At 41.7% G+C, this 26,359-nt stretch overlaps 1 protein-coding gene across 1 annotated transcript in view; it reads right to left on the bottom strand.

Moving 5' to 3' along the window:
• Nucleotides 1-3,310: 3,310 nt before the first annotated feature.
• The window catches only part of VSTM5 (V-set and transmembrane domain containing 5), a 56,913-nt gene continuing 33,864 nt past the window's right edge, over nucleotides 3,311-26,359 (bottom strand). Inside the window, exons 2-5 of the mRNA XM_030200194.1 lie at nucleotides 21,873-22,205; nucleotides 21,648-21,785; nucleotides 6,163-6,201; nucleotides 3,311-4,367 (exon numbers count right to left, since the gene is read on the bottom strand). Of these exons, the coding sequence (XP_030056054.1) occupies nucleotides 4,342-4,367; nucleotides 6,163-6,201; nucleotides 21,648-21,785; nucleotides 21,873-22,205 (536 nt within the window). The 3' untranslated portion in view covers nucleotides 3,311-4,341. The remainder of the gene's footprint in view (nucleotides 4,368-6,162; nucleotides 6,202-21,647; nucleotides 21,786-21,872; nucleotides 22,206-26,359) is intronic.

A 26,359-nucleotide genomic window follows, 5' to 3' on the forward strand; every position in this document is an offset into this window, starting at 1 on the left:
CAAGGCATTGCATCAAGCAAGGATTCAAGTGAACCTCTTACCAATCTTGAGCAGATATTGAGGAATACCAATTGTCCTGGGTCCTTGGGGGGCTGTCAGGTTGAGCACCGTCTGTCTGGTGTTTTGAAGGTACAGCATTCTTACTAACTTAAGGCTCCTTTTACTAAGTGGCGGTAAGCCCAGTACTGGCTTAAAGTACGCTATAATGGAAGGCTACCACAGCAGCCTAGCAGTACTTCCCACCCCTACTGTGCTGTCATTTGTGGCCCTGTACCCGGACATAATCACTGCCAGGTTACTACCAGTTTAGCGCAGGAGCCCTTACTGCCACCTCAATGGGTGGTGGTAAGGGCTCTCCCCCCCCCCCCCCCCCCCCAAAAAAAATGGCTGCATGGCAAGTGCTTTACTTGCTACCTGGATATTTCCTGCAGGAAAAGGGGGTGTCGACACGCATGTAAAACACGTGCTGATGCCAGCACCGGCCCCCTTTTGCCACAGCTTGGTAAAAGGGGCCCATAGTGTTCTTGATGCTGTGTCCCAATAGGTTTCAATGTTGATGCTTTTGCTTGATACTTGACATTGAGTACCTTTGATATTGATAGAGGATGAATCCCTCCTTTTTGTACGGACATTGGTTGATGTCCATTCTCAATAACCACTATCAATTCTCAACAACAAAGCATTCCCTGCATCTGGTACAGGTCCAGGACACTTCGAGACGGTCTTCTCTGATGTCAGTTGACCAGGTTTAGAAATTCTGAAGATTTTTTCATGCACTCTCCATGGCTCCAAATCCCTAAACCCAAGTGGCATTGACATTGCAAACACCAGTTGTGGATATTCCTACCAGATATGGTCTTGCCACACCTGAATTTTTTAAGCTGCTAGGGGCCTTTCTTGGGGACATATCACCAAAAAGAAAAAAAGCTGCTGTGAAATCAAACATCTGAATTTTGAAAAACAGGCTCTGCCTGGATGCCAAACACTCAAAAAAAATAAAAGGGAAGTGATGTCAACTTCACTTCCGGTATAAATCTCTCCTCCGCGGGCTTTTTTACGTTTTGCCAATAATTGCGTATTACAAAGCTGCACAGCGTATTCTTGTGTATGATATCACTTTTAGCAGTTTTAGTGCTATTTTTTCATCTGACCTACAAGGTACTTTTTTCTACAGATAACACTAGACCCCTGACGCAGCCCTCACGGCCGAAACACGTTTACGTGTCGGGTCAATTCTGCTACTGTTAATAAAGACCTTGTTCAGGAAGACACTCATTGTGAGAGGACCTTTTTTTTGGATCCACTGTGTGTTTTGCCTATCGTTGGTTTTCTTGTGGAGAGCTCACCTTCTGTGGGTGTTTGCTATGTCTTATCAGTTCCATGGAAAAATAAAAACTGAGGATGTCTTGCATGACAGTGCAAAGCAGGAAGTTGCATACATGTGCAGTAGTACCTCTTCCAGAAAAGGCTTCTGATTCCAGAACTTTATTCATCTGAAGAGATTGATCCAGGCTCTGTTGGATGACAACACTCAGCTATGTGAACTTATCTTCCTTGACTTTGTTGCAACACCAAATGTATACTTCTCTGTAACACCATTTGTTTACTTCATCCTGTATGGCGATGCCACAACAGGTCTTTGTAAGCCACATTGAGCCTGCAAATAGGTGGGAAAATGTGGGATACAAGTGAAATAAATAAATTTTATATCCTGCTTGTCCAATTTTTATGTGATTCATGCAGATGTGCCTGAGAGTAGAAAATGGGTGAAGTTGGGGTGGGGTCAGCATTTAGGTACATATTTTATACAAGTTGTGCACATGTGCTGGTTCTTACCAGAGTATACACACAGAATGACTTGTGCCTTGGGGCTGGTGTAGATGTTGATTTTTATAAAATAGGATTACAAAGAAAAAAAAAGGGAAAATATCAACAAATGAGCATCTACTAAAAACCAAGAAATGAAATTGTATGATATTCACAACCTGTGAACGGCTAATTTATTTCTATAAATTTTATAGAAATAAATTCTTCCTACAGAAATTTTTAGGGCATCGGAGGTTTGTATGTAATAAAAAAAAAATCATAGGACTTCAACAGAAAAACTTCCATTTCACTTCCGGACCTCTCTCCAAAATATGTGTCTAAACCACCAAAATGTGGCCAAAAAATGTTTATGCAATCAAATGTACCAAGAATAAAATGTTAAAAATAGTTCTAAAATATCCTCGTAACAGAAACAAGCTCCAGTGATTACATATCGGTAACAGAGCAGTCACCATTTCCAAGCTTGCTTCATAATAAGTACCTTGTTAAAAAAAAAAAAAACTAGCTTCCACATGACAGTGTGGGATATTCAAACCAAAAAAGCAGAAAATTAGGAGGATGAAAATTTAAAGGGAAATGGGACTTGATATACTGCCTTTCTGAGGTTTTTGCAATTACATTCAAAGCGATTTACATATATTCAGGTACTTATATTTTGTACCAGGGGCAATGGAGGGTTAAGTGACTTGCCCAGAGTCACAAGGAGCTGCAGTGGGAATCAAACCCAGTTCCCCAGAATCAGAGTCCGCTGAACTAACCACTAGGCTACTCCTCCACTAGCAACATTCCATATAGAAGCCTGCCCTTGCAGATCAGCAATGCGGTCGCGCAGGCTTCTGTTTCTGTGAGTCTGACATCCTGCACTAACCATTAGGCTACTCCTCCAAATATGGAACAGAGAATTAGCAAAACTATTTCAGCCAGTTTGACATGGATGACAAACAAACTGGCAGAACGACTAACTGTTCTTTCCTCATGATTAGTAAAACGCTAAAGGCCCTGTTTACTAAGCTGTGCTAGAAGTATACTAGCGTTTAGCGTGCACTAAAAATGCTAGCGCACCTTAGTAAACAGGGCCCTAGGATTGTATATACAGCCTTGGATTCTAAACATGGTATAATCTATACATGAATGATGCAAACACATTAGCTTTCTCTCTGGAAGGACACAACATGATTGTTTCTTGAGGAGAGAATGTCATAACAACATCATAGCACTTGTAGCTTTAAAATGAGGACAGTTTAGAATCCAAAGTCTAAAAATCATTACTTTTTAAAAAAGATTTATGCTGGAGCCATACTGCTTGTATGTACCTGAAGTGGAGTCCCACAGATTTATTGATAGAACCCAACTTTTATTTCTTTTAATGGCAGACAAAATGAAAGAATGGCGTGGAAAAAAAAATTGAACATTTATTTAAAGTTGAAAGGGAAATGAACAGCAAGTGAGAGAGCTATTCTGTGTGATTTTGCAGAGAAAGACAGCACTGAATAATTCATCCGAATAATACCATTTTTATTCTGATCAATGATCACACTCAATAAATACAAGGGTGATAGGATAATATAACTTTCATATCCACAAAAAAGCAAACACTTCAAAACAAAGGAGTAACAGTGTGAGAACAGCACACTTATAAAACAATAAATAGAAACAGATTCTTTCCACAACAGAAATAAAAAGACTAACCTGGAATTGCTTGCTTCAGAAGGTCCCAAAATCTCACAGGCAAGCAGAACAGCAGAAAAGAAAAGCAAACCAAACCCTCATGGTGAAATAAAACAATTTATTCAACACAAATACATAAGATCAGCACACAACTTTCTTTTTAACTGCCCAACAGGGCCATGTTTCACCCTCTCAAGGGCTGCGTCAGGGGCTTAACATGAAACTAGCAGGAACAGTTCAATGTTTTTCCTGTCCGGTTAGTGCAGTGTAGCACAAAGAATAAAGCTCCCAAGCATTTGTGAGCAGCCTGTGTGTCAGGCTGCAGCTGCTTGGGAAAGACAACTCACTGCTTGTGAGTTTTCTTCTTAAACTCCTGACACAGCCCTTGAGAGGGTGAAACCTGGCCACGTTGGGCAGTTAGAGGAAAGTTGTATGCTGATTTTATGTATCGGCGTTGAATATATTTTGTTTTATTTTACCACATGGGTCTGCTTTTCTTTTCTGCTTTGCTTGCTTCAGTGCAGCCAAGCTGCAACTGAGATGTTGAAAATGAAATACCTAAGACCTGCCCAGACCAAATTTCCTTTGATCTGCAGATACTACACAAATGAAAATACTGGCATTTTAATCATAGTGGAGGTAACTTTCTGAAGGTGTCGCGGACCCTTTCATAGGACTATCGATTGTTTCTCCTCTGAAAAATTTTTGAAACATGTGTTAAAGTCCTGGAACAATGAAAATGCCCTTGTAAGACAGCAGAGTGATAAAAAAACTAAACAAACTGGTCGTCCCGGGTGCTGTGTTTGTCTTATGAAAATGCAAGGCATGTGTTGGCTCCGTGAGACTTCAGCAACCTTCCTCCATACTTTCACCTTCAGAATAGATAAAACAAAACATCAGGTGTCAATTTATAGAAACATACGATTGGCTAATTAATCAGTGTTCATTTTAAAACAACAAACAATAAAACTGGTTTAACCGTAATGCCATAATAAGACACACCTTGATTTCAACTAGGCACCTAGAAGCACGGGGATGTTAAGTTAACTTGCCCAAGGTTCAAAACCAATCAAAAGTAGAGAAGTGTCTTAAATTCATGTCCCAGGATTTCTGTTTTATTGCTGACTTTTTTTATTTTTGCAAATTTTACAATTATTTTCAAGAATAATCTTGATTTTGAATAGTGTTCAAAATTAAACAATTTTTGTTTTACAAGAAATTTACAGTTAACAAGAACCACACTCAAGTCCACTATTAATGGATCCATGATGTTCAATATGCAGGAAGAGAAAAAAAAAAAGGGGGGAAAAGAGCAAATTTACTCTAAGGTTATCAGCACCTAGAAAGGACAGACATTTTATATTTATTGAACTCTTTCAGATCTTTGAGAGGATATGAAAGATGTTAGTTGTGAAGGTTCTGTGAACACATACTTATTAGACTTATATCAAACTAGTAAAAAAGCCCCGTTTCTGATGCAAATGAAACGGGGGCCAGCAAGGTTTTCTTCTGTGTGCATGTGGGAGTGTGTGTGTCCCTGCCCTCTCTCCCTTCCCCTGTGCTGTCTGTCCTCTCTGTACCCTCCCCCCTCGGAGTCGAGTCCTTCAGTGTTAAGTTTCCTGCTGTGCTGTGTTTGTGTTACAGAGATAGTGAGTGCTTCTGCCCTCTCTCCCCTTCCCCCCTCTGAGTCCTTCACTGTTACAGAGAGAGCGATTTGATTTCGTGCTTTGCTGTGTTTTCCTTCACTGTTTGTGTTACAGAGAGAGCGAGGGCGGGGCAGACACTCATGAGGAAACTGGATATCTCTCCCCCTTCACACTTCCGGCTGGAGGCTTCTTTTAGAACGTTGGTGGTGCCTTTTATATATAGAGATTATATATTTACAGGGAAATCGTAAAATAAATGTTCCCCCCAAGTTGCAAAATAGCAGGTTTCATTAACAAAAATTGTTTCCGTCTTTTCTGGGTCTCTTTTGAAACATCAGGAAACATATTTATTCTTAAACCAAGAAACACTTTCTCCCAGTTCTTAAAGAATAATTGTTTATTGCTGACTTTTAACATTGACTGTACAGCTGGACTTACTGGGTAATTTTTCTTCTCTGAAAAGTGTTCATTGACTTTCCACTCTCCTGACCTATTGCATCAGATCATATCTTTCCCAACAATCAATGGTTATTTCACTCTCACCAGGCGAGGGCATCACATTCCATTCTCAACATGTTCAGTGCACATAATATGAATTAATTTACAATATTCACATCTAAAAAAAAAAAAGTCCTTGACTATATCTGACTGGTAGGCATTTCACGTTCAATATCTTCATTATTCTCATTTCTAATCGTGTTTGGCATATTGCACCACAAACTGCCTTGTAATATTAGCTGAATTTTCATGTATTTATCTTGATGCAAGAAAACAACAGGGTAATCGATCTGCAAACTCCAAGATGGAAAACAGACAAAGCAGATACATATATGAAAAACAATATTTAATGAATTAAAATCAAAATGAAATTAACAAGCCCGGCATGGCCTGTGTCGGGCTTGTTAATTTCATTTTGATTTTAATTCATTAAACATTGTTTTTCATATATGTATCTGCTTTGTCTGTTTTTTTTATCTTGATGCAGACAGAGTGCTTTGTAGCCAGATAATTCTTCACTAACCCTCAATGGTTTGCAGCTGGATATCTTCAGTTGCTTGTTCTAAAAATAAAAACAGAACAGTGGCATTATTACCAGTGAGCATTTGCATGGCACAGAAAAGTAAAGTAACATTTTTAGGGTTATTCAAGACTAATCAGCAGAGCATAAATCTACACAACCACCCCCCCCCCCATCTCTCTATATAAAAAGCAACACCAACGTTCTATGAAGCCTCCAGCCGGAAGTGTGAAGGGGGCAAGATATCCGGTTTCCCTATGAGTGTCTGCCCCGCCCTCTCTGTAACACAGTCAGTGAAGGAAAACAGCAGAGCACGAAATCAAATCGCTGGCTCTGTAACAGTGAAGGACTCAGAGGGGGGAGGGGAGAGAGGCCAGAGGGCAGGGACACACACACTCCCACATGCACATAGAAGAAAACATTGCTAGCCCCCGTTTCATTTGCATCAGAAACGGGGCTTTTTTACTAGTATTCCATAAAGGTCACCCAAATGTGGGCACAATTCTGAGTTACGCGTGCAACTAAATCAGGGGCCCTTTTACAAAGCGGCGGTAAGCCCAATGTGGGCTGACTGCACGCTAAAACTAAACTACCACGCAAGAATGCAAGAATCCAAGATGGCCGCAGTCTATTGAGGCGCTGTGAGTCGCGATTACTTTTGTTCCTAAAATGCCTAAACGACGAGGGTGAGTAGCAGCCAGAGCCCCGCTATCTACTCCCTCCTTACCTGGTCCTCTTGACCGCTTCGTTCGACCACAGAGTGTTGCTTTTGAAAGCGGGACGTTACCAGTCGGGATGTCCGGCATGTTAGGAGATTCGGTCTCCCCTGGTTTGGAAACCACCCTCAGTCCCGCTATGCGGACTCCGCCTCCCCAGCCGGTTGGAGCAAGCTCCTTTCTTGTTGACTCGATCGGGTCTCCCAACGAAGGTGAGAGGGACCCGGAAGAACATCGAGTGGAGGACTCGTTATCATCTCAAGTTGGGGAAACGCTACCACCGTGGAATGCGGGGAGAGATCCCGAGGAACAGAGAGAGATCCATGCGACGGCATCTGAGAGGTTTGAAATGCCTAAAGAACTAATTGTTAAACCAAAAGAGGTAACTTTAGATAAACTATGGGATTTGGTTTCTGCCTTGGGACAAACTTTCCTGAAACAAGCAAATGAAATTGCCCCAAAGGTAAACTTATTAGAGAAAGACTTGGGAAAACTGGAGGAAAAAACTAAAGAAATGGATAATAAAGCTGACAAGGCTGAGCAAAGAATTGCAAACATGGAAACATTACAACCTTTGATGATAAATGACTTGGCTAATCTTCGAAAAAAAATGGAAACATTTGATAATTATACTAAAAATCATAACTTAAGATTTGTAAACTTTCCCAAGATACAGACAATACCTCCTCTTGATATGTTAAAGAGATATTTCCGTGAAGTTTTGAATGTATCAGACCAGAACTTGCCACCATTTACTTCTATTTATTATGTCCCAGGAAAAGAACTGAATCCAATTCCTGAAACTCCAATAGATGTATCTCTTTTGCTTGAATCTTCTGATTCTGAATTAGCAACGGCTGCAACCTTGGTTGCTACCGTTGCTTTGTTGCCGGATAAGGGTTGGATCTTCCGTCTTTTCTTTCGTAACAGAGAAAAACCCTTTTTGGGCTGTAAGATATTATTATTTCCTGATGTCTCTAAGGAGACAAGGAAACGGAGGAAACAAGTTTTGCTCCTTAAGTCTGGCATAATACAGTTGGGGGGTACCTTCTTTTTAAGATACCCCTGCAAGTGTATAGTAAGACTTGATGGAAAGAAATATGTGTTCACAGAGCCTACGCATGCATCGGCTCTTATAGCCTCGAGAAAAAAGGACAACGCTTAATAAATAAGTAATACACCTCAATGGCACTTGCTTAATCCTGTTAATTTTTAAAAAAAACTTAATTACTCTCCTTGTATTCCTGAATCTTGGATTCTTAGTTTATGGACTTGAGTATTAATGATTTCTTTACAGATTGTTAATCTTTATTGTTATATGATATTTTTTGTTTTATGTTCTTTTCCGATCAAGATGTTTTCTTGAATGTTTGATGAAATGAATAAATAATAAAATAAAATAAAAAAAAAAAACTAAACTACCACCGGGGCAACGAGGCTTCCAGGATAGTTCCGGGTTGAGTGCGCGCCATTTCCGTCACTCCCCGGAATTTTTCTTTGTCTAGTGTGGCACTAACCCGGCGGAAATCGGGCATTGCTGTGTGCTGCCTGGTTCCTGCTAGAGCCCTTACCGCCATCTCAATGGGTGGCAGTAAGTGCTCCCCACCCCATGGCCATGCGTTAAGAGTTATCTTACCACGTGGCCATTTTTGGGGGGCTTTTTACCCACTGTGGTAAAAGCAGCCCCCATCGCTAGCACCGGGCCCTTTATCCCGCAGCTTAGCAAAAGGACCACTTACTTAATGAGCCATTAACACCCAATAATTGGCTGCTAACAATGAATTATTGGTGTTAACTGGCGCTAATTTGGAGTTGTGCCTGCAACTGCCCACGCACGATTCTATTAAGAACCGTGCCCTAATTTTCTTGCGCGCAGTCCAAAAGGGGGAGGGGTCAGGGACATTCCAAAAAGTTATACGCAGTGTTACTGAATTTGGGGGATGCGCACTCAATTTGCATGCCAGAATTTAGACCAGGTTTCAGCTGGTGTAAGTCCTTCCGCCCAAAGTTGGATGTGGGACTCCACGCTAAGCACTATTCTATATACAGCGTTCGGCCCAGAGCACTCTTTATACAATAGCTCTGAGTGCAGATTTTTCCCGGTGCGTATTTCTTGGCGCCATTTACTGAATCCTTCCCAAAATACCTTCACCAATAAACAGATGTGTTAAAGCCAGAGGTTCTCTGTCGTATCCGCAAGGTTTTCAGGATTGCCATAATAAATATACCTGAGATTATGGCAAACATTAGAGGCTCCATCTATGTAAATTTATCTCAGGTATATTCATTGTGACAAACCTGAAAATCCAACCAGACAGATGTGTTTCACGAGCAGGGTTGAGAAATACTGTACTAAGCAGTTTCTCCCTGTCTTGTTTATACTGTATGGGACATAGAGCTGGTATCCCTGCCTGTGCGTGTGTAACACACAGAACCCCTTTTTAGAACCAGATTCAGTAAATGGTGCCAAATATGTGCACCGAAAACAAAATCAGCACCTGCGCTCTGGGATGAGCGCTCTTTCTAGAATATCAATATCATCACTACTACTACTTATAATTTCTAAAGCGCTACTAGACGTACGCAGCGCTGTACACTTGAACATGAAGAGACAGTCCCTGTTCGACAGAGCTTACAATCTAATCAAGACAGACAAACAGGACAAATGAGGGATAAGGACAAAAAGTAGCAAGATTCCGGAATCCCAAAGAGTAGCAAGATTTCATGCAGAATCCCAAAGAGTAGCAAGATTCTGGAATCCCAAAGACTACTACTACTTATCATTTCTATAGCGCTACTAGACGTACACAGCGCTGTACACTTGAACATGAAGAGACAGTCCCTGCTCGACAGAGCTTACAATCTAATTAGGACAGACAAACAGGACAAATAAGAGATAAGGGAATATTAAAGTGAGGATGATAAAATAAGGGTTCTGAACAAGTGAACAAGGGTTAGGAGTTAAAAGCAGCATCAAAAAAGTGGGCTTTTAGCTTAGATTTGAAGACGGCCAGAGATGGAGCTTGACCTACAGGCTCAGGAAGTCTATTCCAGGCATATGGTGCAGCGAGATAAAAGGAACGGAGTCTGGAGTTAGCGGTGGAGGAGAAGGGTGCAAATAAGAGAGATTTACCCAGTGAACGGAGTTCCCGGGGAGGAATGTAGGGAGGTTTTAGCAGTCTGCTGAATATGTGTAGAGAAGGAGAGGGAGGATTCGAAGATGACCCCAAGGTTACGAGCTGATGAGACAGGAAGGATGAGAGTGTTATCCATAGAAATAGAGAATGGGGGAGGAGGAGTGGTTGGTTTAGGAGGAAAGATGAGAAGCTCAGTCTTGGTCATGTTTAGTTTCAGATGCCGCTGAGACATCCAGGCAGCAATGTCAGACAGGCAGGCTGATACTTTGGCCTGGATTTCGGCTGAGGTTTCTGGTGTGGAGAGGTAGATCTGGGAGTCATCAGCATAAAGATGATACTGAAAACCAACTGAAACTAGGCCTGTGCATAGCCTATGCCCCTCCCATGGGAATGCCCCCTTTTCTGTTGTGCGCAGATACACTTAGGTGTTATTCTAGAACTGGGTGAATAAATGTATTTCCAAACGGATCTGCCATTTCAGCCCTATATCGGCGCCTTGCATCCATTAAAATACGATTCTGCAAATACCAACCAAGTACTCCTGCAATCTGTATGCTCTCAAATTTGGAGGTCTTTGATTCGGCCTCTATCTTCTGCTAACCTTATGCAATCAATGTTTTTCCTGTATCGTAGAGCTGTATGAACTCCACGGAAATTACAAACTGCTAATTTGGCAGCTTCCAACATATGCTGGCATTGTCAAACACATATTGGCACACTTATTCACCTGATCTATGAATGTGAAAAAATTAAGGTATTTTGGCAAAGTATCTGGAAAAATTATCTGTTGTATATTCCACATTAATGTCAATCTCAAATGTCTCATTAATTATATTTAAATCCTGTTCACCTGAAGTTTGTCCAACAGAATGTCAAAAAAGTCTATTTGACATTTTGATAACCACTGGACAACATACGATCTTAGCAAATTGGAAAAACGCCTCGATGCTTAATGAACACTTCTGGTGGCAGTCAGTTTTGTTTTATCGTAAAATGGAAACAGCCTCTCTGCAAGTCTCACTGGATCTCTCAGCAAAAAGACATTGATATGGTCTCCACTATCGGACTATATTCACCCATTATGATGGCACCTTCAATTAATCTCAGCATTAATGCATATATTGTCATGAACCACTTCTCTATCTATTTTGTTTTTAAATCACTGTTATATTTTATTGTTCCTCCTCTTTTGTTTGTTACCTGAAAACTTCAATAAAATATCTGGGAAAAAATATGCTTCTGTGTTGAAAGTTGGGTGCAAAATTAGCACCTAACATTAGGCGCCACTTACCGAATTTCCTGATTAACTACTGTGTGAAAACAGGCTTCTGCATGGATGTGTTAAAGTGCTTTGTGGTACTTTCCTTGTTTACACGTGCTCAACCGTGATTTATTGAATTTGTAGGGATTTTTCTATCTGGGAGCATGGCGTGGGCAGAGAGGGGCATTGAAGCTAGCACATTATAATTATCGCATGCTAGCTGGCTAATATGGGGTTAATGCGGGGGTTGACGCATAATTAAACTCTGGAATTCGTTGCCGGAGAACGTGGTGAAGGCGGTTAGCTTAGCAGAGTTTAAAAAGGGGTTGGACGGTTTCCTAAAGGACAAGTCCATAGACCACTACTAAATGGACTGGGGAAAAATCCACAATTTCAGGAATAACATGTATAGAATGTTTGTACGTTTGGGAAGCTTGCCAGGTGTCCTTGGCCTGGATTGGCCGCTGTCGTGGGCAGGATGCTGGGCTCGATGGTCCCTTGGTCTTTTCCCAGTGTGGCATTACTTATGTACTTGAGTTCACTACCAAGCCATCTCCTCTTCTTCACCCTGCAACCCTCTCCCTTACCCAACCAACCCAGGCCTCTTTCTCCTCCTTTCCTGTCATCACCGAGGAGGCAACCGCTCGCCTTCTTTCCTCATCGAAATCCACCACCTGCTCTTCTGATCCCATCCCCACCAACTTACTTAACATCATCTCTCATACTGTCACCCCCTCCATCTGTCATATCCTCAACCTCTCTCTCTCTCTCTCCACTGCAACTGTCCCTGACACCTTCAAGCATGCCGTAGTCACACCTCTCCTCAAAAAACCATCACTTGACCCTACCTGTCCCTCCAATTACCGCCCCATCTCCCTCCTACCCTTCCTCTCCAAAATACTTGAGCGTGCCGTTCACAGTCGCTGCCTTGATTTTCTCTCCTCTCATACCATCCTTGATCCACTTCAATCCGGTTTGCGCCCTCTTCACTCAACAGAAACAGCACTCTCTAAAGTCTGTAATGACCTGTTCCTTGCCAAATCCAGAGGCAACTACTCCATCCTCATCCTCCTTGATCTATCCGCCGCTTTTGACACTGTGAATCATGACTTACTTCTTGCCACACTGTCCTCATTTGGGTTCCAGGGCTCTGTCCTCTCCTGGTTCTCCTCCTATCTCTCCCACCACACCTTCAGAGTTCACTCTCATGGGTCTTCCTCCACCCCTATCCCCCTATCTGTTGGTGTTCCCCAGGGATCGGTCCTTGGACCCCCTTCTCTTCTCAATCTACACCTCTTCCCTGGGCGCCCTGATCTCATCTCATGGTTTCCAGTATCATCTCTATGCTGATGATACCCAGCTATATCTGTCCACACCAGACATCACCGCAGAGACCCAGGCAAAGGTATCAGCCTGCCTATCCGACATTGCTGCCTGGATGTCCAACCGCCACCTGAAACTGAACATGTCTAAGACCGAGCTCATCGTCTTTCCACCAAAACCCACGTCTCCTCTTCCTCCACTTTCTATCTCAGTTGATAACTCCCTCATCCTCCCCGTCTCATCTGCCCGCAACCTCGGAGTCATCTTTGACTCGTCCCTCTCCTTCGCTGCGCATATCCAGCAGACTGCCAAGACCTGCCGCTTCTTCCTCTTTATGTTTCAACATTTTTTATTGAAGACATTACAAGAACATTCTTACAATCATTGATACCACATCTGTCAAGCCAAATTTATACAACAACCTATTATTACAGTCTCCAAGAGTTTTTCTTTTCCCCCCCCCTTCCTCCCCCATCCCGCCCCTCCCCCGTTTTATTAATACATATGCTTTGTTATCATCTGAATGTGTTGAGGACCACACTTCTTCCCCTAGGAGACAAAGAATCTACATAAGCACCCCAAATTTTCATAAATGTTTTCTTTCTTTTTAGTGAACGTTTGGCTTCTTTAGCTTCCCACATCATTAACTGGTGAATCAGGTTCCGCCAATGCCAATAATCTGGCCCTATATCATTTGTCCAGTTTTGCAAGATACATTTCTTTGCCAGCAAGGTTATTTTACGGAAAAATAAATTGTGTTCTGGTATTTGACCTTTAAATGATCCTGGTAAATTTAACAGCATCTGCACTGGTGTACCTGCTAGTTTTCGGCTTAATAATTGTGATATATAATGGGTTATTTTCCCCCAAAACCTTCTAATCCTCCAACAGCTCCAAAAGCTATGATAAAATGTGTTGTTTGTTCTCCCACATCTCACACACAGGGGCGTCTGCAAACCCCCGAATTTTGCAAATTGTGCAGGTGACATGTATGCTCGATGTATAAAACGGAATGCACATTCCCTATATTGAGCTCCGCTGACCAATTTAGGTATCCCCTTCAGTTGCCTCTCAACATCCCATGCCAATAACTTGACTCCTAAGTCCTTCTCCCAGCGCTCTTTTATCTTTTGAAAGTTTTTAGGTTTCTCATATGGCCACAGAGCTTTATGTATCCCTGAAATTGATGGTGATTCTTCAGAAATTTCTAGAAAAAATTTTTTTAGTTTCAATCCCTGTTTCTGTTCCAATCGGCCCTGATCTATTGACTGAATAAAATGTTTAAGCTGGCAGTGCGCAAATGTGTCACCCATTGAATTGTATCTGCCTCCAATAGCTGATCTAAAGGTTTAATCTTTCCGTTATCGCCTATTACATCGTCCAGACATTCTAAACCTCTTTCCTCCCATCGCTGAAAGGCTGGGTTTTCTATACCTGCTGTAAATGTTGGGTTCCCTCTGATTGTTAAGAGTTCTGTTACCCCTTTCCCCATCTTCAATCTGTTCCCCAAGAATTGCCATGCTCTCCTAAGCGGTTTTAACAGCAAATTGTCCCTGTGTATCTCGGGGACCTGCGTCGTTTCTAATTGTATGAGGGATTTCAAACGCAGCGGTTCAAAATATTCTTGTTCTAATTCTAATGGTGTATAGTATGTTGTTTCGAATATCCAGTCTCTCACATGCCGCATTAAGCAGGCCATATTGTATATCTTCAAGTCTGGTAAGCCTAGCCCTCCCTGCTGCCAATTGCCCATCATGAACTGTTGTTTCATCTTAGCTTTCTTATTGGCCCAGCAAAATTTCATTCGCTTCTTCCTCTTTAACATCAGCAAAATTTGCCCTTTCCTCTCTGAACACACCACCCGAACTCTCGTCCACGCTCTCATTACCTCTCGCCTTGACTACTGCAACTTACTTCTCACTGGCCTCCCACTTAGCCATCTATCCCCCCTTTAATCTGTTCAGAACTCTGCGGCACGTCTCATATTCCGCCAAAACCGATTTACTCATATCACCCCTCTCCTCAGGTCACTTCACTGGCTTCCAATCAGATACCGCATTCAATTCAAGCTTCTCCTTCTTACCTACAAATGCATTCAGTCTGCTGCCCCTCACTACCTCTCCACCCTCATCTCCCCCATATGTTCCCGCCCATAACCTCCGTTCACAGGACAAATCCCTCCTCTCTGTACCCTTCTCCAACACCGCCAACTCCAGGCTCCGCTCATTCTGCCTCGCCTCACCCTATGCTTGGAACAACCTTCCTGAGCCCTTACGCCAAGCCCCCTCCCTGCCCATCTTACTACTACTACTTTTTAGCATTTCTATAGTGCTGCCAGGGTTACGCAGCGCTGTACAAGTTTAAACATGGGGAAGGATGGTCCCTGCTCAAGAGAGCTTACAATCTAAAGGTAACAAGCTATGTAGTCAGTGTAGAGTGGTTAGGCGCCAAAAGCAAGGGAGAAGAGATGGGCTTTGAGTAAGGACTTGAAAATGGGCAGGGAGGGTACATGGCGTATGGGCTCGGGAAGTCTGTTCCAGGCATAAGGTGAAGCGAGGCAGAAGGGGCGGAGTCTGGAGTTAGCGGTGGTGGAGAAGGGTACAGATAGGAGTGATTTGTCCTGAGAGCGGAGGTTATGGGTGGGAACATATGGGGAGAGGAGGGTAGAGAGGTAATGGGGGGCTGTAGATTGAGTGCACTTCAAGGTCAGTAGAAGCTTGAACTGTATACGGTAGCGGATCGGGAGCCAGTGAAGCGACTTAAGGAGAGGGGTAATGTCTGTAGATTCAAGTCTTTGCTTAAAACCCACCTCTTCAATGCTGCATTTGGCACCTAACTCTTACCGTTCAGTAAATCCAGACTGCCCCAATTTGACCGCCCCTATCGGACTGTCCGTTCACTTGTCTCTTAGATTGTAAGCTCCTTGAGCAGGGACCGTCCCTCTATGTTAAATTGTATAGCGCTGTGTAACCCTAGTAGCGCTTTAGAAATGTTAAGTAGTAGTAGTAGTAGTAGTACTTATGAGCACCTATGAGGCAGTAAGTGCGCCTGCATTAATAGTCGTGGCATGCTAAAGGAAACACTAGCACATGATCTGCATAAAAAAGGGGGGGGGGCATAGTGAAGGAAAGATGAGGTGCAGGATGAGGCAGGGGCATAGACAGCTCTCCAATTTTTGGGTGTCAAGGGGTGGACTGGTGGGGAGCAATGCATTCCTCTTCTCCCCCCCTTCCCGCTTTTGTGCTAACCATACCTTTGCTAATAAATACAGTGCCTGAGCCGCTCCCCTCCTTCTCATGCTGCTTCCTTTCTGCAGACAATATCTATTCAGGAAGTCAATCCCTAATGTAAAAATCTTTTGCTGAATGGTACATGCATAAAAGTAATAAAATACTGAATTTTAAAGTTTTATATATATAGAGGCTCATTTTCAAAGCACTTAGCCTCCCAAAGTTCCATAGAAACCTATGGAACTTAGCCTCCCAAAGTGCTTTGAAAATATGCATGATAGGGAGCCAAAAAGAGAGTTCAGTATAGGCTGACCCTTCAGCTAAGCATACAATTCAGTGAGTCTTGCCACCGAGAGCGGCTCACTTCTACGCGCTACACATCATGTGGTACTCTCAATATATATATATGGCTCTCCTTTTAAATGTGTGATATGTGGCATGTGAAAAATTTCAACTAATATTACGTGAAAATCCAATTGTAAATCAATGCATGTATCATATAAAACTTTAAAATTCAGTATTTTATTACTTTTATGCATGTACCATTCAGCAAAAGATTTTGACATTAGGGATTGACTTCCTGAATAGATATTGTTGATGTGTCTCTCCATATTGGGGTTTGATTTATTATTGATTCCTTTCTGCAGACGGCAGCGTGACTTCAGCCGCTGACACCGGGACGCCTTGCGCATGTGAGTATGCACGAGAAGTCCTGGCGTCGACAGATGAAGGCATGCCGCCATCTCTAGGAAGGAAGAAGCGCAAGGAGGAGGACAGCGGAGGCACTGTATTTGGCTGGCGGGGCTTTGGCATCCTTGTCAGCAAAGGTAAAGGGGTGCTGCAGTTCTGGAGGGGGCTCAAGTCCAAAGCGGGGGGGGGGGGGGGGGGGGGGGGTCCCAGGCCCCAAGGTCCCGGCGGCTATGCCGCTGGGATGTGCTGTTTGATATACGTTGCAGGGGCCGCCAGACACCCTTGCTCCATTCATGGTGCAGGGAATGAAGTCACTCTCTGCCTAGGGAGTCCAAGTGAATTGGATGAAGTAAATGGTGATGGGGGGGGGGGGGGTGATATATACATTTTTTTTTAATGAGGCAGAGGAATTGTTCTTCATGACCATTTTTTTGGGAAGGAGAGATACCACTAAAGAGTGGAAGTTGCCACACTGTCTATCCTGTTGGTATGGCCACTTTGGCACTAGACTGGAATACAACCCTTATCAGGAGAATATGCAAGCACTACTTAATAAAGAAATGATAACTGCCATCAGGGAATTCTGTCCAGGACTTGAGAGGGAGTATTGCAGGGCCAGGTTCTCAGCTGGCATACTTTCCCTTATGTTTATTTTATTAGGTGCCGTGTGAGCTGCAAGTAGACACGCAATCCATTATCAGTACACTTAAAACAGTGTTACTGTCCAAAACGCTGTTTAAATAATTTAGGTGACAGTGAAAGCAGATCAAAAGCAAATCTTGGTTTCCTTTTCTTCTGCCTGATACGTATTTTCGTCCTAAAGCAGAGCAACTCTTTGAGATTTCTGAACAACTGGAGTCAAAACTGCTGTGCTGGAGCCTTGCAGAGTACAGCGGGCTCACTCGGGGGCCCTTTTATTAGGCCGCGTAAGCTCCCAAAGGAGCTGCACTATAAACAAAAAAAGGCGCCAAAAGCAAAACCGCCAAAGATCGCGAAAGAGAACATCGCTAAACCGGGATACAACTTTTTCATCTGCATTATCAATAGTGCGTGCAGCGCTTCTGACGGATTTTTTTAAATAGTCTTTCTAAAGACTACCACGTCATTTTTGAAGAACCAACCTCATTACTATTTAGCAATTCTCCGTGCAAGAGACTGCTGTAAAATCTTCAGAGGATTTCCATCATCATTGCTCTGCAGCACTCTGCACAGCAGACTCCTGATGCAGGCCTGACGGCCGAAACACGACGTTGTGTCGAGTCTTCAAACCTTCAATGAAGTTTTTTATTTAAGAACATCTTCCAGTTTCTGGTATCCTTGGTCGTACTCCCACTTTTGGCAGTGGGCTGTATATCATGGTGTGGCTTGTCTCATTTTCCTATATTGTTATTTTTGCTTGCTACAGGGTTTTTCCTTGGGGACTGAGTGATACTTACTGAGATTTACTTTTGTTGGTTTCCACATTGCTACTGTACTTTTCTTACTCAAGCGTATGCTTGTATGATTATTAAATCATACTGTTCTAAGATCTTGCCAGGTACTTGTGACCTGGATTGGCCACTGTTGGAAACAGGATACTGGGTTTGATGGACCTTTGATCTGTTCCACTATGGCAATGCTTATGTTCTTATTAAATTCAAGAGAAAAAGAACAAAAAAATTGCCACCATAATTCAGAATAAAACTTTTTCTGAGCTGGAAAAGATTACCAGTGTGCAGAGAGTTTATTCCAGCTTTTTCATTTCATTTTGTTTAAATTGTTCATTTCCTTATAATGCCCTCCCCCGTCTCTTAAACCTGCCCCCCCCCCCCCAAACTAGTTTATCTTCAATGAATGAAGCTCTATCCTTTTGCCTGTTTCTGAGACCGGACACTCTTCTAAGTCTCCTCTCCCGGAAGCAGTACAGATGATTTCAATTTTGCCTTCTGATCCAGCAAGTAGTACTGCTTCTCAGGATAAACAATTATCTCTACAAGATACGTGACAGATGGTTTCACAAACAGATCAGTTTATACAGGGAATTCTACCTCAGTTATGCAAATTTTCTCAAGATATTGTAGTTAAGCTTTCTGAATATGAAATATGATTTCAGCCAATAGATTCTTCTGTTGCAACATTGTAAGATGTTGTTGCCTCAAGTATGAAACACTCTATGTCTATGAGAATACATCTCCAGCTGGATGCTTTAGAGAATCAATCTCAAGCTAAAAAGTTAACATTATTGAACTTTTGGGTTACCCATTGCCTCTCACCTCTTCAAAATGTGCCTGAGGGACATTTTTAATTATCTATTTAACTAGAAATCTTCACTGTACTGAGTCCAACATACTATATTCAAAAAATTGGAAGGAATATGCCTCAGAGCCCAGCCAAATTTTGTCGTAAACATCAACAGGCTTAACGGGCAATTGCCTCATTGGCATTATCCCCAGGTGGACTCTTTTAAGGTTGTTAACATTTATTATGTCCTGAGGGGCACTAGAGAGACAAAATAAGAAAGTGATATGGATTTCATAACTACCTCAAATAGCTTAGATGTTTCTTTTTTTCTGAAATCTTCCCAAGATGATATTACTGATGTTTCTAGACAAAGTCAAGATTCGAAGGTGGCCATATTCTAAACTTTTGACTGCGGGAGCAACCTTCTTTGTTAAGTTTCCATACTCGCATAAACTATGCTTTTTTTGGACCCTACTTATTTAGATAATTTTCCTTTGGACACGCCTGTTTTGCAGGAACATATTACTTAACTTTTTTTTTGTTTGTTTGTTTTTTATTAGGCTGGGAGAAAGAGTGAGGATTATGTGAAATTGATATTTTTTTTTGCCTGTTATGCTACTTGTTGATCCATATGGCTTTGTTCTTGGTCTCCTCGATCAGTGCTTTTCACCCCTCTCCTGGAGGCACACCTAGCCAGTCAGGTTCCAGGATCACGACAATGAATATCAGGAAACATCTGCAAATCTACCACATGTACATTAATTGTGGTAATTCCAAAAACCTGACTGGCTAGGTGTGCCTCCAGGAAAGAGTTTAGCAGTAATGCCCTAGATATGGGCTAGAAATAACTAAATATGATTTTGTATTTTTAGTTTTTACTGATTGCAATTTTTCTTTTCTTGCTTGCATCACATAAACATTTAAAAACTGTCCCACTAAACTTAAAATGTAGGTCCATTCCAGGCTTGCTACCATGCCCACTCTCAATATCCCTGTCCTTCCATATTTTACCCCATCTGTTGAAGAAAGACAGGAATAAACGGCCAGCCTCTTTTGCACTGCTGATGATATGAAAATGTCTAGAATATAGATGAAATGGAGGTAAAAACTAAATTATTCCTCAAAATATATGATTTCAAAAATTATACAGGAATAAAGTTGTACTCAAATATATGTTTGCAATAAGTAGTTTGATAATGATTACGAATTGTATATGATTATATATATGGAGAAGTAATATGAGATCGTCATTATTATTATATTTTGGTTTCAGCTACCATCATTGAAAAATCACTGTTAAATGGATTTATCAGGTTGATATGTCGCTAGTACAGCGAGTTATGAACAGTTCCTGAGGATGCCAACGGCGAAACACAGCACTGTGTAGAGCTGCGAATCGTTGTTTTACATATAAGTCATTGACATAAGAATGTGAACATCATTGAATAAATATTTATTCTATCAGCTGTTTTTTTGGCTGAAGGACTATTACTATTATGAAGTAATCCAATACGGTATGATGGGACAAAGAATTGACTTGTAGAGTGCAAGAAATTTTCAATAGAGGACATATCTCCATCTACACTTCCCAAATTGTAAGGGTGTCAAGTACAAAAGGATTTTTACCTCTTCCTTCTGCTACTGGTGCCCTAAATCCTGGAACACTCTCCCGCAGCACCTTAAAGCACAAATGGACCACAGCCTTTTCAAGAAGCTGCTGAAAACCCACTTCTTTACCATAAGCTATGCCCCTAGTTACTCTGCAAATTGATAACCCCCTCCTGCTCCCTACCCTGCTCAGCTTTCTGTTGCTAGTTATTTTTTTCCCTCCGTCTATCCTCTGTCTCCTCTGCACTGTATTTCTGCTTGGTTGTATATTTGCCTAATTTCTGTAAGCCACATTGTGCCTGCATGAGTGGGAAAATGTGGGATATAAATGAACAATAACTAAATACTTTAAAATATATGGACATTTTACGAGAACAATGTGTAGTATGTAGTAAATAATATGTTTTGTATTGTGTTTAGTAATAAAATAGCAGATTTCATATGATAGCGGAGAAATGTGATACTTAATTAAGATAAATATTGCAAACATATATTTGAATACAACTTTATTCCTGTATAATTTTTGAAATCATATGAAAATGTCACCAGCTGAGTCAAGATCCAATGCCATTTTGGAGTATGGTTCATAGTCTAAAGTTGAGGACGACCGGCAAAGGGATGTAGGCCAAACCCAACCGACTGATGGGTCCAGAGGTTGATTGTAGTAAAATATAAATTTTATTGAGAAACCAGAAACTACAGACGCCACACGGTTTGTGTTTCAGTAAAAACTGAAGCAGGCAATTTTTGCCAAAACATGGACCGTTTCTAGTCTGTAGTATCTGGTTTCTCAATAAATTAAAATTTTACTACAAGCAACCTCTGGATCATCAGTCTGTTGAGTTTGGCCTACATCCCCCTTCCCTACTCCTCCGGTTGTCCTAGTCTTCTTATAGGGAACCATTCCTTGTTTTTGTCAGGTGCCATAGTCTAAAGTGACATCAGCTTTAGGTCAGCTGGAGCCATTTTGAAATAAGGCATCAATGGAGCAAGGATGATTGGGGATTACTCCTGTCCTCACAGAACTCACAGCTGTAGTAAGATGGGGGAGATCAGGAGCTTTTTTTTTTTAAAGCTTGGGGTGGGTTTAATAGGCAGGTGAGGGGGAGGGGAAGGGGGGTGGGTTTAATAGGCAGGTGAGCGGGAGGGGAAGGGGGCTGCTATTGGAAATAGAATGAAACAGAAACACATGAAATGAAGTTCATTTTGATTTCATTTCCAAAAGAAAGTGAAGCAAACTAGGAAATGATGTTGATACATCCTGTTTCATTTTAAATGAAAGCACATCCCCAGGAAAAGTTACCTTTTAGCCGTCGTCTCTTCTTCAAGAAAATATGCACAAATTTATCGCAAACCCAAATGAAACAGATCAGAATTGCTGCCACTGCTGCAAGAAAGGCAATGAAAACAACTACAAAATGCAAGTCTTCGTAGAGGACCTCTGAGAAAGAAAAGAGAAAGAACATTGAGTTCTACCATCAACTGCTGTTCTCAATCCTCGTAAAGGCTTATAGCTAATAAGACGTACCATAGACATTCAGTATGATGATGCCACGTTTGGTGGCTCCCAGTTCTTCTACCACAGTGACAACATAGTACCCGGCATCTTTCATTCCGACATTCAGGAGCTGTATAGAGCCATTTTCATAGCGGTGCACTCTAGCATCATAACTCTTGGAAACATTGACAAAAATTCCAGCTTTCCAGGAGATAATATTTTGCAGTCCCCATCCCCAGTTTGACATGTATTCCCATTTAATGGCAGGGATTCCTATGCAGGAATGTTCGACAGGCAATAAGATGTTTTCTGCTGCTGTAGCATTTATGATGGGCTGTGGAACCAGCAATGAAACCCCAAGAGCTGAAAAACATAAATAAGGTGATAAGCAATGCATAGATGTCAACCAAGCTACTTTGCTATTAGTTCAAAGATTCTTGACTGCAGGTCTCAAGAGTCCACCTCTCCCTACAGATATGTCCTCTAATTCTATATATTTGCATGCACAATTTAATGCCTAGTGTGCAAAGTTGAATGCATAAGTTATCAAATAGTATCAGCTAAGAATGTAACTTAATAATCAGATGCTAACTGGTGCTAATTGGCACTAATTAGCAGTAATGCATGCAACTGCCCTTAGTCAGGACTCTGCAAATTGTGCGCACAAAAATCTATAGGGGCCCTTTTACTAAGTCGCGCCTGAAAGTGGCCTGCGCTGGTGTAGGCATGTGTTTTGGATGTGCGCAGGTCAATTTTTCAGCATGCCTGGAAAAAAAAGGCATTTTTTTTGTGGCCGAAAAAGGACGTGCAGCAATATTAAAACAAGCACGCATCTATTTTCGGCATGAGATCTTACCGCCATTCACCAACTCAGCGGTAAGGTCTCACGTGCTAATCAGGCGGTAAGCGGCCAGCGTGCTTAAACTGCCGATTACCGCTGGGCAAGCGCCATGCAGTAGAAAATATTTTCTACTGCATGTTTTGGGTGTGCGTCAAATACGGAATTACCACCCGGGGCATGCGGTGACCAGGCGGTACTTCCAATTTGGCATACGTTGGACGCATGTAGGCGCCTATGCGCCTTAGTAAAAGGGCCCCATAGTGAGTAACTAGAAGGTGGGGGCGTGACCCTAGGAGGAGCATGGGCAGGTCAGGGGCATGCCTAAAAAATTACACATTTGGGTTATAGAACACTACCACTTGCACCTAACGTTAGGTGCATAACTTAAGACTTATGCTAGTATTCTATAATGGTAATTGCACATATATAGAATTTGCACTTAGCATGCATTGTCCCGGCACCTAACTTTGGGCAATTCATCGTGCTTAATGACTATGCATGTAAATATACATTTATTTGTATTTGGTCTAATATCCAGAGTATTTTTTTAAATTTAATTTCTAGTTATTTATTTCTGGTTATACTTGTGACCTGGCTTGGGCACTGTTTGGAAACAGGATACTGGGCTAGATGGACCATTGGTCTGACCCAGTATGGCTACTCTTATGTTCATATGAGTTTACAGCAAAGCCAAACAAGAAAAATGTAGGAAACTGAACATTAAAATATACTGAAAAAAAAAAAGAAAGAAAAAACACACTACCACATTTCTAACATACAGCCCATGTTAAGGAGAAGAAATACACTCAAGAACATACCATCTGAGTCATCTTAATAACTTAAACGAGACAACTAATCAACCCCCAACAAATTATATATAGCAATCTTGTTATCTTTCCTAGACAAAAAATCTCCAACTAGGTGAGCTCATAGAAGACTTTAGGGATGAACTATCATTTGCAATGTCATTAGAAATGTCAACGACATATTCCATCAAACAAAAACAGCACCAACGGCCATCAAGGTTGGGATAAACACTGGTCCTTTATTCATAGACCCAACATGGGTTGTGTTTCTGTACAAAGGGCTAGATTCTATATAGGGCACCTGAAAAATCTGCCTAGGCGTATTCCCTAAAGTACACTTAAATTTTATAGAATAGACTTACATTTCCATGCGGTATATCAAATACGGCGAGCAGCTCGCCATGCAAGTAAATTTGGTTGCATCCGTTTAGGCTATGTTTTACTCGGTGAAAATCCTTATGCCTAAATTAGGCGCAGATCAGGTGTATTCTATAATAATGCGCATAGCTTTTAGAAACGCCCATGCCCCACCCATGGCCACACCCCCTTTTCAACTAGGCAATGTAGAATTTAGGCGCACCATGCTATAGAATATGCTTAGCGAGTTGTGTATGTAAATCTCAATTAATGTCAAGCACTGCTTATAATTGCTTGTTATCCAATTAACAGCGCTGATTAGCTAATTAATAATCAGTTAAGTTATGCCCATTGCTAAAGAACACGCTTTGGTTTCCGCGTAGATTTTCAGGCACCATATACAGAAACCTTGGGGAAGCACCTGCATCGGGGGGGGGGGTCTATATATTTCCTAATTTAAAACTATTTATTCATCTGGCAAGGTATTCTATGTGTCTTTTCAAATATATATTTTACATGCTTTTTTTATATATTAACACATACGCACTGATATACTTTCACTTTCTCTTATTCACTCTTGGACTGTCCAAATTCACATGCATTTTTAGGTCTATACAGTATGATATTCAAATTTTTCACAAAATGGTGGTTCTTTTGGAAAAATCTTAATATGATTGTGGCTGTTGAGTTTGTTAATACATATTTTGTTAGTTCACTTTAGGGTTGTTCACTTCACTATGTATTCACCAAAGGGAATTTTAAATTCATTTTCATAATATATACAATTGTTTTTACAGACCCCTGATGCAGTCGCTTTGCACTGAAACACAGCCCGGGTCAGGTTTATGAATAAAGGACCAGTGTTTATCCCAGCCTTGAGGGCCCTTGTTGCTGTTTCTATTTGCTACTTCATTATTCTGTGCTTTGACCCTCTCAGCGTTGCTGTGTAACAACCTATCCCATGTCATTAACAAATGAAAGTTAGAAGAAAAAAAACACATCTTCCCCAGATTCTTTATAGTGCGACTTCCGTTGCACGTGCAAATCCAAGCCAATCAGTGCCGATAATTGCCAATTAAACAAGCAATTGACACTAATTGGCATTAATAATAATTTATGCACATAACTAACCATGTTCTATAACCTGATGTGTGTAAATTCTAAGTCACGTATTTGAAAAGGGGGTATGGCCACGGGCGGATCATGGGCAATTCTAAAATCTACACGTGTTGTTATAAAATACAACCAGTCCACGCATAATTTAGGCGTCGGCATTTACACCAAGATTTATTGCCTGGGCCTAAATTTAGTCACATGGACAAGCACCCAGCGTATTTTATAAACTGCGTAGAATTTTAGGCTTATTCTATATACAGTATGCCTAAATTTATAGAATACACCTAGGCGTATTTTGTTTCAGCGCTGATTTTTTAGGCATGATATACAGAATGTAGTCCTCTGTGGTTTTCTGTTCGTTGATAATAGTTTGCACTTTCTACACACTCATGCACTATTTGGGAAAGAAAAAACATGCACTTTTAATAACCTCATCCCCTGAAACGAGCAAGAAGACTAACTAAAACAAAAAACGCTGCAAATGACATGGGAAACAAAATGAAACAAGTTTTTGGGACTGCCCATCCCCCGTATAAATATCTGTCTTTAGTTACTGATTTGGCAAACTGTATAACAGCCTTCTTCACATTTCTGGCAGCAAATCATATATTCTTCATTAGAAGAGGGGCATGAGTAAGATCCCCTTATGTTAAAGTCTTTCCAAAGGGAGTAACTGTGAGCTTCTGTGATATCTGCTGGCACAGATTGTGATGGGGCTATTGGAGGAACTTGTGCCATTTTCTTTTCTTCTGTTAGAAGCTTGGGGTTCCTTTTACTAAAGTGTGTTGAAAAATGGCCTGCGCTGGTCTAGGCGTGTGTATTGGACGCGTGCAGGTCCATTTTTCAGCGTACCTACAAAACAAGGCCCTTTTTTTGGCTAAAAATGGACGTGCGGCAAAATAAAAATTGACATGCATCCATTTTGGGCCTGAGACTTTACCGCCACCCACTGACCTAGTGGCAGGGGCGTAGCCAGACACCAAATTTTGGGTGGGCCTGGGCCTAAGATGGGTGGGCAGAAGAACTCCACCCTGTCCCACAAGTGATTTTGTCTCTCCCTCTCTCGCCTGCATGCCATATGGTCTCTCAAACATTCCCCCTCCCCCGCATACATTTTAAGTAGCAGATTTTCACTGGCAGCAAGCAGCAACTAATACAGCTCATGTTGGTCCCACAGCCTTCCCTCTGATACAACTTCCTGTTTCCGCATAGGCGGGAATACATCAGAGGGAAGGCTGTGGGGTCGGTGCGAACAGTATGTATCAGTCGCTGCAGGTGAAGATCTGCTATTTACATGGTATGCAGGAGAGGCAGTTGTTGGGAGTTCTTGACTGGTGGGGCTTGGGGATCCCTGCCAGCCACATCATAGCTGTGCTGCTACTGGGTGGGCCTGCTTG

The sequence above is a fragment of the Microcaecilia unicolor genome, chromosome 4 (assembly GCF_901765095.1).
Source record: "Microcaecilia unicolor chromosome 4, aMicUni1.1, whole genome shotgun sequence".
In the NCBI taxonomy this organism is placed as follows: Eukaryota; Metazoa; Chordata; class Amphibia; order Gymnophiona; family Siphonopidae; genus Microcaecilia; species Microcaecilia unicolor.